General features: G+C 45.3%; 1 protein-coding gene across 1 annotated transcript in view; it reads left to right on the top strand.

The window, feature by feature from the left end:
* LOC144600343 (circadian locomoter output cycles protein kaput-like) overlaps positions 1-13,312 on the top strand; it is a 140,718-nt gene that overhangs the window by 114,381 nt on the left and 13,025 nt on the right. Inside the window, exons 13-17 of the mRNA XM_078411919.1 lie at positions 678-825; positions 5,722-5,806; positions 7,765-7,906; positions 10,269-10,375; positions 11,912-11,998. Coding sequence (XP_078268045.1) covers positions 678-825; positions 5,722-5,806; positions 7,765-7,906; positions 10,269-10,375; positions 11,912-11,998 — 569 coding nt within the window. The remainder of the gene's footprint in view (positions 1-677; positions 826-5,721; positions 5,807-7,764; positions 7,907-10,268; positions 10,376-11,911; positions 11,999-13,312) is intronic.

The following is a 13,312-nucleotide window of genomic DNA, read 5'->3' on the forward strand; positions in this document are numbered from 1 at the left end:
GTTGGGCTGAAGGGCCTGTTTCCACACTATACTCTACACTATGACTCTATGATAATCCTTTACACAAAGGTTGTGCATGTGGCTGATTGAGGCAAGTCACAATAGGGTTGACACTCAATGCTGAGGGTCTGGGTGGAAGGATGGTTTGCAGTGTTTCACAAGGCAAATGGTGGTCTTGGGCTGAGTCTTCCCAGGGGAGAAAGTGGTGCGAGAAAGATGGGGAGATGGTCACTTAGAACACAGAACAATATAGGATAGGATCAGACCCATCGGCCCACATTGTGGCAAACATGATGCCAAGACCATCTCTTATCTACCTACATGTAATCCACATCCACCAATTCCCTGCATATCCATTTTCCTATTCAAATGTCTCTTACATATCAATCATGTATCAGCCTCCACAGCTGCCCTCCACTGCGCCAGAATCGCTAGTTCTCAGCATTGTAGTGCACCAGTTCTATAGACAAGGTCCAATGTCCGCAATGGGATAAAGGTGAACCGGACCGTCCCCTGGCTTATGGAAGGACTGTTCAGAACCCTGACAACAGAGTCTTTTTGCTATAGATTCAATCTACTTGAATGTTGGACGTCAATATCAAGCCTAAAAAAATTATTTTTGAAATCTGCACTTGTGTAAACTAGATTGCGTCTTACACGGTGCTTCTTCTGTACAGTAATGCAGTTCGGGAAGGGCAAGTCTTGCTACTATCGATTCCTCACGAAGGGGCAGCAGTGGATTTGGCTACAGACCCAGTACTACATCACCTTCCACCAGTGGAACTCCAAGCCTGAGTTCATCGTCTGCACGCACACTGTGGTCAGGTACTTCCACTGTCATTGTTGGTGACGTTGATGGGTACACAGACTGTACACTGTGAATGGGACTGGGATTGCAGCTCCCACTTCAGGGATAACAATGGGGACGATATTGTACCCTGTGTAGTTTAGTTTTGAGATGTAGCACAGAAACAGGCCCTTCGGCCCACTGAGTACGCGCCAACCAGTGATATCCACGCACGAGCACCACTAGGGACAATTTACAATTTTACCGAGCCAATTAACCTACAGACGTGCACATCTTTGGAATGTGGGAGGAAACCAGAGACCCTGGAGAAAACCCACGCAGGTCACAAGGAGAACATACAAACTCCGTACAGACAGCACTGGTAGTCAGGATAGAACTCGCGTCTCTGGCTTTGTAAGGCTGGCATCTCAACCGCTGCGCCACTGTGCCGTGCTGGATACTAATATCTTCCCAGTATTTAACTTCAAGTCTAACCCGCCATTGCCAGACAAACAAAATAAATTGGAGGCACAAGGAAATGCAGATGCCGGTTTACAAAGAAAGACACAGAAAATGCTTTCTCTGGAGGCTGGGGGAGTCCCGAGAGAAGTATATAAAATTATCAGAGACGCTTTGAGGCAGAACCCTTCAGAACAAGGTGCTGACGTAACTCAGTGGGTCAGACAGCATCTCTGAAACCATGGAAAGGTGATATTGGAAACTGGAGGAACAGCTCCTTATTTGTGTAGCTTCCAACCTAAGGGTTGAACAATGAATTGTCCAATTTTAGGTAACTGGCCTGTAAATAACCCCCTCCCCTTTCACTCTCCCTTTTTCTCCCTCTCTTCCCCAGTGCCCCATCCAGATGCACATCCATTTCTTCCTTTCCCCCTTCTCTTCTCTTCCCCCACCTTTATTACTTCCTCTGGCTTCACATTCGTGCCTCTTCTACCCTTATTTCACATTCTCCTTCCTTTCACCTCTGGCCTTTGTTCAATCCTGCCAATCAAAACCCCTGTATCCACCTATCACTTGCCAGCCTTAGTCCTGCCCCTCCAGCTCCCTCCCCCCCACATAAAACAAAATCAGCTTCTAGAAGGGTCCCGACTCAAAATGTCACCTATCCATGTTCTCCACAGATGCTGCCTGACTTGTTCAGTTATTCCAGTACTCTGTGTTCTTCTACAAAAGAAATACCTCCAGGTACCGGGACAGTTCCTTCCCAGCTGTTATCAGGCAACTGAGCGATCCTATCACCAACTAGAGAGCAGTCCTGACCTCCCATCTACCTCATTGGAGACCCTTGGACTATCTTTAATCGGACTTTACTGGACTTTATCTTGCACTAAACGTTATTCTCTTTATCATGTATCTCTACACTGTGGACGGCTTGATTGTAATCATGTATTGTTTTTCCGCCGACTGGATAGCACGCAGCAAAAAAGCTTTTCACTCTACCTCAGTACACGTGACAATAAATTAAACTAAAGACATACGGGTTTGTAGGTTAATTGGCTTCTAAATTGCCCTTTGTGTGTAGGGAGTGGATAAAAAAGTGGGATAACATAGTGTGAACGGGTGATCGATGGTCAGCGTGGACTCGCTGGGCAAATAGGCATGGTTCTATGCTGTGTCTCTAAACTAAACTAAACTAAAAAGTTATAATCTGCCTTTTTCCCCCAGCAGAGGGTCACTCAGTACTCAGTTAGCAACGTGTCAGATTGTCGAACAGCAGCACCTGTCTATGTGTCAAAGGGGTTGGGAGAGTAGCAGAAAAAACAATCAGTCTTGGGAAAGCTAACATATTATTGCAATAGAGATCGCAGTTTTCATCAGCATCCTCAAGCTTGTTACATTAATCACTTGTTTACCTATTTAGAAAGCTGTTTTCCTCTCACTCCCCAAGCTCTTTGGTCCTCGAGGAGATTGTTGACGGGTCTATTTATCAATGTGGAGATTCAGGCATTCTTTGAATCTTAAGTAAACTTCTGTCACGAAGCCACATTTAACGGTGTAAAGTATTCAAAATTGAATGCACTGTGTCTTTGGTTTTCACTGAAGGTCGCGTTAAAGGCATCCTCTGTAATGCATTGTCCATTTTGTTAATTCACTTTAATGTTGTTGGTGCCAGGGCAGTTTCTGCTTTATTTAGATATGAGGAACTGCAGGTGCTGGAGTTTGGCAGGGAACACTAAGTGCTTGAGTAACGCAGCGGGTTGGGCAACGTCTAAGGTGGACATGGATAGGTGATGTTTCAGGTCGGGACCCTTCTTCAGCCTCATGTACAGGGTCTGAAGAGGGGTCCTGAACCAAAACGTCACCTAAACCATGTTCTTCAGAGTGGCTGCCTGACCTGTTGAGTTGCTCCAGCACTTTGTATTCTTCTTTATTCTGGCAGCTGTGGATTTCCATGAGTGTCCTCTCGAAATCGGCTTCCAAGGCCATGTATTCTGCCCCCGTCCTGCCCTGTGTGTAGCAGGGTGCACTTGAGGCAGGATAGACTAGAAGTAGCAGTGAGACTTTGGTAACTCCCCATTGCCTTGGTTTACAATTGAAGCATTTACTGGTGGCTCTGTACTTTGTAGATTCAATGAGTCAATTATTCAATGATATGTACAGTGACATTCTTTGTTTTTGCGTACAATGCAGTAAAACCACACTGCGAACTTCACCTAGGCATCACACAAAGAGTCGCCACCGTTCTAGCACTGACAAACTGCCAAAGGTTCTTAGTGCAGTCTTATCTTCGCACGGTGGCGAACTAGACCCTCTGCCGTGTGTGGAAGCAGGCGGCCGGCCGCGTCCCTCTTTCCTCTCGGCAGGCCCCGCTAGGCCCCTCTTAGTTCTCGCCGGGCCCCCTTCCAGGCCCTTCTTTCTTCTTGGCAGCCCATCTGCCAGGCCCCTCTTAGTTCTCAGTGGGCCTCCCACTTGGTCCGTCATACATAGAAACATAGAAAATAGGTGCAGGAGTAGGCCATTTGGCCCTTCGAGCCTGCACCGCCATTCAATATAATCATGGCTGATCATCCAGCTCAGTAACCTGTACCTGCCTTCTCTCCATACCCCCTGATCCCTTTAGCCACAAGGGCCACATCTAACTCCCTCTTAAATATAGCCAATGAACTGGCCTCAACTACTTTCTGTGGCAGAGAATTCCACAGATTCACCACTCTGTGTGAAAAAAAACTTTCTCATCTCTGTCCTAAAAGACTTCCCCCTTATCCTTAAATTCATGTCTGTAACCTCTCAGTGCCTCCCCCCCCCCCCCCCCCCCCCACCACCCGCAGGGTCCCTCTTCACCCTAGGTGGTCCCCTGCCGGGCCCCTCTCTGTTCTCGGCAGGCCCCTGCCGGGCCCCTCCCTGTTCTCGGCAGCGCCCTGCCGGGCCCCTCTCTGTTCTCGGCAGCCCCCTGCCGGGCCCCTCCCTGTTCTCGGCAGCGCCCTGCCGGGCCCCTCTCTGTTCTCGGCAGCCCCCTGCCGGGCCCCTCTCTGTTCTCGGCAGCGCCCTGCCGGGCCCCTCTCTGTTCTCGGTGGTCTGTCCACTGGGTTGCACTCAGTGGCCCCTCGCCAGGCACCACCCGATTGCATTTTCACCGGTGATGCAGGGCGGAAGCCACAAACAAAGTCCAGGAGTATCAGCATGGTTGCAGCAAATCTATTCATGTCTGTAACCTAATTCGCCCCTCGTCCTAAACGACCCTTATTCGCTCGGCTTCCAAATCTATGCTAACTCCTGGTCCAACAATGCAGATTTAAAAATCCTCAGTCCTTGTGATTTCGACTCATCCTGACCTCTGGAACGCTTAAAGCCAAACAACACTGCAAGAGTTCTACCCTTTTCCAATCCTTGTGCACACTCCATTCCCTCAACACCACTATGGATGATTGTCTTTTCAGCTTTCAAAGTTCTTAAGTTTTAAGACTCTTAATCTCCTTAAGGCTATTTTGCCTAGAAATTCACCACCTTTGTCTGGGCTCAGAGGGCTATGTATTAGAACCAGCATCACAATATCCATCTTCAATGTTCCAACGTGACAGAAAAAACATCATTCATAATGCAACCTGGAGGAATTTCTAATGTATCTGATTCGGAATGCGATTAGATGAACATGTGATCGCATGTATGCATGTATGATTCCCTCTGTGTGAAGAACTTATTTGCAGAAAGCTTCTGATGCAAAATCAATGACAGTTGGCTTTTTACAAAATAACAAAAATTACGGTGGAAGTAAAAAGCACATTTTCTCAGAAGGATCGATTAGTCAGGTACCTACTCGTGAAACCATATGCTGACTCTGCCCCCCTGTGGTAGAAACGCTCACGCAAATCTCAAGCATTGATCAGAGGCAAATGGCACAAAGTGCTGGAGTAACTCAACAGGTCAGTCAACATCTCTGGAGAGGGAAAGGTCTGAGGAAGGATCCCAATCTGAAAGAAGTCTGAAGAAGGATCCCGACTCAAAATATTGCCTATCTCTTTCTCTCCACAGGTACTGCCTGACCCGTTGAGTTCCTCCAGCACTCTGTGTTTTGCTCATGATTTGAGCATCTGCAGTTCCTCATGTCTCCCCCTTAGGTTCATGTTTGACGGCAACAATTTTGTTTTGCATATATATGTAGTTTGGGCATGGTTGTAGTTATTCAGACTGTTTGATAATGCCTGCTTCTTGTTTCTTTGACAAGTTGGAAGAATCTATCTATAACGCTGGCCAATTGTGAATTTCCATAGTTGTTTGACTTGTACATTTTTGTCTAAACTGGAGATAGACACAAAATGCTGGAGTAACTCAACGGGTCAGGCAGCATCTCTGGAGAGGTGACGTTTGGGTCTGGACCCTCTGGTGTCTCTGGTGTTGCTGATGTCACCATGTTTACCCTGTCCGGTTGGGATTTCACTTTAGCATAGACTCATTTACCTTCATCTTCTGATTTGCAGCTACGCTGAAGTTCGCGCAGAGAGGCGACGAGAACTGGGTCTCAAAGAATCCATCTCCGAAACCTTGACACCACCTGGCCTGAAGGTACTGACAATCAATGCGGATGTTGGCTTTCTCAACCAGTTACCTTCATGATCAGAAGATAGACTCAAAATGCTGGTGTTAAATCAAGTTCTTTACCTTCAGTCTGAATAATCGCACGAATTACTGGATGAGCACATCAGATTTATTCCACAGTAGGGTTCTTCCCGTGAGGATTCCAGCCACAATACTAGTGTCTGAAAAGATCTCAACTCAGGAGAGGGGAAGAACAACTTTTCCACGATTGTTTACTTTTTTTATACAGAAAGGAAAAAGGGGTGTGAAAGAAAAGGAATCGATAACCAATTACAATTCTAATGCAATTCCCATGGTTACAGAGAAAACAAAATCATTAATACAGGTCACATGCTCAGAAACCAAACCATTAATATAAGTCACATGCTTTCGGGGAAATGCATCAATTTACCTAGAGTGGATTCAAAACTTTTCCTACTTTCACACGCATCCATATCAGGAGTTGTTATTAAGAAAGAGACTTTCTTTATCTCTTATACATGAGCAATCTCGCAGCTGCACGACCTTGCTCTACTGTTTTAATACACAGGGCTCACAATGTCAGACAAGGGAGTAGGGGAGTAATTTAACCCCTACTCCTCTGTACACTCCTTATCATTCATAAAGGGACAAACACATTCCATTCCCAAGGATAACATTTCTGCCACAAGCATCCATCTTACTGCTTTCTACTGAAAATAAGCATTTGTTTTATATTAGCTAAAACACCATCTCAACTACAACAAAATATCAATATCTCTAATTAACTATATCAGCTAATAGCATAGATTCTCACTGGGGTAACTCAGCTGGTCAGGCAGCATCTCTAGAGAAAATGAATAGGCACCGTCAGACTGTCTTCAGAAGAAGGGTCTCGACCCAAAACGTCATCCTATTCCCTTTCTCTAGAGATGTTGCCTGACCCGCAGAGTTACTCCAGTATTTTGTGTCTATCTTCGGTGTAAATCAACATCTGCAGTTCCTTCCTGCACCTTAATGATCAGAACTCCTAATACATGAGAGTAGAAGTGAGAGGAAAGCACTGGGTGGCCCTGACCATTCAGTTTGGCCTGAATCTCGGAGTGCAGAGAGGATTTATTAGGATGTGGCCAGGTCTCGAGGATGTTGCTAGGACCTTATTTTCTCCACTTACTTCCTTGTATTCTCTCTCACGCACTCATTAATTATCCCCCTGCCTCCATCCCCCTATCACCCAGCTGCACCTTAGGATAAACTTTCCAAATGATTGCAGCATTTCGAAGACCTTTAGATGAGTACATGGATAGGAAAGGTTCAGTGGGATATAAGCAAATAAGACTAGGCGCATTGATTGGCATGGATGAGCCGGGTTGAAAGGCTGACGTCGATGACTCTAATTTTTAACTTCCTTTCTATTTTTTATGCTTACCACCTGACCTGTTGAGTATTCTAACACTTTCCACTTTAATTTAAAATGTCCACCATCTGCTGATTTTTAACATTTAATTTCCTTCTTGAGCACTTGGTCGTAAGCCAGACTGATACAAGAAACACGGTACAAGCAGAACAATTTTGTGCCTTTCAAATTAGAAGGGGAAAGATGCAAAGTTTACATTAAAAAATAACTCTGTCTGTACCGTGTACTTTTGTCTGTGTAAGAATAACTTTGTTCGGCGGTCACGCAATTAAAAATTGCTGCGTTTACAGCTATCGAGAGAGTTCGATATAGCTCTTAGGGTTAACGGAATCAAGGGATATGGGGTGAAAGCAGGAATGGGGTACTGATGTTGGATGATCAGCTATGATCATATTGAATGGCGGTGCTGGCTCGAAGGGCTGAATGGCCTACTCCTGCACCTATTGTCTATGTTTCTATGTTTCTATATTTCTCCTTTGAAGAGAAAATGTGTAATCTTGGCTACAGCCACTGGAGATTAAAAGGAGTTCTTCCTTTCCCCGTGTCATAGACCCAGAACTGCCACATGGATACCAGGCATTGTGAGGGCATCCGGGACTTCTCCGCCGAGAAGCTGAGTAGCAGCTGCCCGTGTTCGGTGTCATCCCCAGGCTCATTCAAGTCCTCTCATGACGCTCTCTCTGACACTTCTTGTAAGTGGAAATTAAGCTTGTACTCTCTATGTTCAGACCAGAATAATAGACCTCATTTAATCTCCATTAAGATATAAAGGTGGAGTGTAAAATAGACAGGTGTCAAGCGTGTTGAATTGCCATGTGCACCAAGAGCGGAAAAATTACATTCTTACTTGCAGCAGCATAACAGGTCTGTAAACACGTTACACAATAAACAATAAACCTTCAGATGAATTAAAAAATGCAACATTAGTGCAACCAAAACACTTTGTAATTTATAGATTAGTTGGTGTTTGTAGTGTTCAAGAGCCTGGTGGTTGCTGGGATGACCACTGTCTATCTACAGAACACGGAACAAGGAGCCACAGTTTAAGAATTAAGGGGTAGGCCATTTAGAACTGAGATGAGGAAAAACTTTTTCAGTCAGAGAATTGTGAATCTGTGGAATTCTCTGCCTCAGAAGGCAGTGGAGGCCAATTCTCTGAATGCATTCAAGAGAGAGCTAGATAGAGCTCTTAAGGATAGCGGAGTCAGGGGGTATGGGGAGAAGGCAGGAACGGGGTACCGATTGAGAATGATCAGCCATGATCACATTGAATGGCGGTGCTGGCTCGAAGGGCCGAATGGCCTCCTCCTGCACCTATTGTCTATTGTCCTATTGTGAAGAGCTTCCCTATCCTGGGCCATTATTCCCCCACTGTTTTACTCAACAAATGATTGAACAATGAAAGTTTTCTTTTAAAGGTCAAATAGGTAAACCCATGAGAAATGTAAGCTCACATATGTTCAGTTAAAGATTTATAATATTACACAACAAGCAGTAAAGGCCAGTAGTCCGACAGCATCAAGAGAGAGATTTAGAAAGAGAGAATGAGAGAGAGAGAGAGCGAGAATTAGATAGAGTTTGACAAATTGAGAAAGAGTTTTAAAGAGAGATTTAGAGAGAGAGCATGATAGAGAGAGGGTACAATTTAGTGAGAGAGAGAGATTTAGAGAGAGTGGGAGAGGAAGAGAGAGAGGTTTAGAAAGAAAAAGAAATTTAGAGAGAGATAGAGAGATAGAGAGATAGAGAGATAGAGAGAGAGAGAGAGAGAGAGAGAGAGAGAGAGAGAGAGAGAGAGAGAGAGAGAGAGAGAGAGAGAGAGAGAGAGGGAGAGAGAGTGAGAGAGAGATAGATAGATACAGAGAGTGAGAGAGAGAGACAGAAACAGGTGGTCAGAAAGAAGCAGAGAGCGAGATAATGTTTTGTAACCTAAGGAGTTTGGTTCAGAATATGCTACACCAAGGCAAAATGCATGGATGGCTCAGTGTACAATAAATATCCAGAAAGGACCAATCTATTGTCCAGCATTATGGCATAATAAATGGATAGTCTATACAACTATCTCATTCCCAGTATTAAGCAGGTATCTGTTGAGAAATTCATTGCCCATGTCATCCGCCATCTCCACCAGGTGGCGCCGTACAATGGCAGCCTCGCCAACAGTCTGTCTCGTCCTTTTCTTTCTTTGTTGTTTTTAGTATGTTGTTAAATGTATGTTTAGTGTATCTTTAGCTTTGTATTATATGGGGGGTGGGGAGGGGGGGGGTGGATTTGGGGGAAACATTTTTAAATCTCTTTCCTCGACGGAGATGCGATTTTCGTCCGTATTATATCTCCGTCCGAGTTGTGGAAAAACATCGAGGAGCTGATGGCTTCTTGCTGGGGATTGACTCTGGGAGCTCCAACCGTGGGAGCCTGCAGACTTAACATCGGGGAGCTGGCGGTCCCTTTGTCAGGGAACGACCTCGGGAGCTCCAACTGCGGGACCTCCAACACTGGAGCTTTGATCGCCGGCTGCGGAGCATCGATCGCCCCGACTGCAGATGTTTCGGCTGGCCCCTCCGCGAGAGAATAAGGAGGAAAGAAGATAAGACTTTATTGCCTTCATCACGTTGAGGAATGTGGGGGAGCCGCTGTGGTGGATGTTTATGTTAACTTTTATGTAGTTGTGTGTCTTGTTGCTTTTTTTCTGGTATGACTGTACGGTAAATCAAATTTCACGGTATCTTAAATGGTACACGTGTCAATAAAGGACCATTGAACCATTGAATCTGCCCCTGAAGTCTTCCCATTGAAGTCAGTGGAGGTGAATTTTGGAGCCAATGAGCTGATGCCTCCTGATAACACGTTTAACACGACTGGTTGGGAATGAATTTCAAGCAGCACAAAACAGATAAAATGTGCATCGCATTCTCATTCTGCATTATTGAAATTGTGATGAGAATGGTGGTATTTCCAGATGTTATTATTTGAAAAGTGTCCAAAATTAGTCTCCACTGGTAAATATTTGAAGCCTGCGAGAATGTATTTGATGCAGTGAATGTTTCTTGCTTTCAGCAACGATATCCAAGACCCAGACTGAGGCAAGTACGCCATCCAGACACTCAGTGAACACAAGTCTGCAAAACAAATCTGTACAGAGGCCACACACAATCAACACTCCGGTGAGATTTTGCATTCTCAAGATACTACACTCAGATACGATACGATACGATAGAACTTTATTTATCCCAGGAGGGAAATTAATCTGCCAACAGTCATAAAACACAAGATACATGCAACATGAAAGTAAAGTGAGGAGTGGAAAGGATTGGGGATGTGCAAAGATTTGGGGAGCGGGGGAGGGGGGTTGGGATGGGGAGTCAGTCTATAAAACGACAGAAGGGGGAGGGGTTGTACAGTTTGACAGCCACAGGGAAGAAGGATCTCGTGTGGCATTCTGTACTGCACCTTGGTACAACCAGTCTGATGCTGAAGGTGCTCCTCAGGACACAGGGTAGTTCAAATCCACGTTGTGCCTTAGAGTGCTTTAATCCACAAAGGCAAGGACCCTTTGATTAGATCAGTTGCATCATCCTCCACGGTTTTCCTGCTCTTCTCTGTGGAGTTTATCAATCTATTCAAGAAAAAGCTTCCTCAAAAGAAAAAACAAATTGTCTTTCATCATCTCAGGATGTCCCAAGGTATTCAATAAGCAGTGCAGTGTTTTCTGAAGCCTCTCCCAGAGGGGGGGGGAGTCCAAGATACTTAATGCCCCTGGCAATATTTGGGATGGGGGGGAGGGGGGTGGAATTCAGTTATTTAGAATATTCAGTTATTCAGAATATTCAGTTAAAAGGTAGTGTAAGAAAATAACTGCAGATGCGGGTACAAATCGAAGGTATTTATTCACAAAATGCTGGAGTAACTCAGCGGGTCAGGCAGCATCTCAGGAGAGAAGGAATGGGTGACGTTTTGGGTCGAGACCCTTCTTCAGATAGTTTGATGAAAAGGTAGCTAAATATGTTGTCAGAGGGGGGGAAAGGTACAAATGAATAAAGGAGGCGGCACAGTGGCGCAGCGGTAGAGTTGCTGCCTTACAGCGCCAGAACCCCGTGTTCAATCCTGACTGCAGGTGCTATGTGTATGGCGTTTGCACGTTCACCGCCGCTCTTCTCCGCGGGTGCTCCGTGGGTTTCCTCCCACATTCCAACGACGTGCGGGTTTGTAGGTTAATTGGCGTCAGTAAATTGTCCCTGGTGTGTCGGGTAGGACAAGTGTACGGGGTAATCGCTGACCGGCGTGGACTGGGTGGGCCGAAGGGCCTGTTTCCACGCTATATCTCGAAACTAAACTAAACTAATCTGCTGGGAGGGTTTGACAGATGAGGGTTTGATGACATTTGCATGAAGCATAAACACAGTAAGACACGGAGACACAAAGTGCTGGAGTAACTCGGCAGGTCAGGCAGTATCTCTGGAGAACGTGGATAGGCAACGATTCAGGGTTGGAACCCTTCTTGAGACCAATGAATTGTCTCTGCATTGTAAGCCTTAGAACATCAATATTGGAATCGGTTGTAGTCATTGAATGTGCATTCCAACCCTTAGGAAATTGTCATTTGGTTGAGCATTATGGACACGAATACTGCCTTTTACTGGTGATTACCTTTTTTCAGTCAAGGGTATATTGCTCATGAACTCTGCTGTTTGCTTTCTCAGGTCTTGATGACAGGGCAACCATCACTTGAAGCACCTCAGCAGCAGTCTGTGCCTCCAACCACCAGCTCCGTTCAACAGCCTCCCGTGGTATGTAATGGCTGGAAATACCCAGATCTAACCCCAATTATAACTTGATGTCGTAGTTATTAGTAGTAGATATTTATGGTCACATGTAGCTGGAAACAACAAAAAAAATTGTTTTGCATACAGTCCAGTAAAATCATACTATGCACAAGTATAGTCAAACCTAAGTAAAAGAGTTCAACAAATTTAGACCATAAGACAGAGGAGAAAAATTAGGGCATTCAGCGCACCAAATCTACTCCGCCATTCAATCATGGTCAGTCTATTTTTCCTTCTCACCCCATTCTCCTGCCATCTGCCTGTAACCTTTAGCATCCTTACTGTACCCGAAGAACCTATCAATCTCTGCTTTAAAAATACCCAATGTCTTGACCTCCACTGCCATCTATAATTGAGGCAGGTACTGTAACATCATTTAAAAGGGACTTGTACGGGTACATGGATGGGAAAGGTTTAGCAGCATATGGGCCAAACGTGGGTAAACTCGGACATGTGGGACTTGTGTAGATGGAGCATCTTGGTCAGCTTGGACAAGTTGGGCTGAACTACGACTTTATGACTGAGTAGATATCTTCTGAGGCAGTACGCAAAGAGTTGCCACATTTCTGGACTCCACCTTGTAGCTTTCAAATATCAAGTTCTTAAAAATATAGAGTCTCTTTAAGAATTTGATGTGTGGAAGCTACCACCAAGTAGTTCCACCTCCTCAACAAGCCTCTTGGCTCCAGGTTGTGGGAACAGGAGGGACAGTTCCACATAGCTGGAAGAGACTTGTCTGGTGCCAGCATCATCTCACTGCCGGTCCTCATTGAGTGTGTAAATCTACGCTTGCTACTGGGTGTCCACTGAGGCAACAACAGGAGGGCCCGATCAGCCACCCTGATTATCCCACTGCCGACATTGTCGAGTACTAGCCCCTGAAGAGTCCTTGAGCAACTGGAATGAAACCAGCAATACAGAGAACAAGATTACTTGTGTATTCAGTGGAATTTGGCAAAGTTAGTTAACCCACAACCACAAGCATTCACTCTGACTCCCAGCTTCCTGAGAGTTAACTCTCACTTAATGGCAACACTTGCCTCTGACTTTTATTTGTTAATGTTTTCAGGAGTTGGCAAAGCCGATGTATTTTGGCCGTCCCTAATTCGTCTTGAAAGGGTGTGATAAGCCACCACTAGTCCTTCTGATGAAATTGCTCCCACAGTAACACCCACAAAAAGACAGGCCGAGAGTGAGAGAGTGTGTGATGAAGAATGAGAGCTAGAGAGCGGGGGTGTGTGTGTGTGTGTGATGGAGAGAAAGTGGAAGAGTGCGTAT

This window comes from Rhinoraja longicauda, chromosome 15 (assembly GCF_053455715.1).
Source record: "Rhinoraja longicauda isolate Sanriku21f chromosome 15, sRhiLon1.1, whole genome shotgun sequence".
NCBI classification, from domain to species: domain Eukaryota; kingdom Metazoa; phylum Chordata; class Chondrichthyes; order Rajiformes; family Arhynchobatidae; genus Rhinoraja; species Rhinoraja longicauda.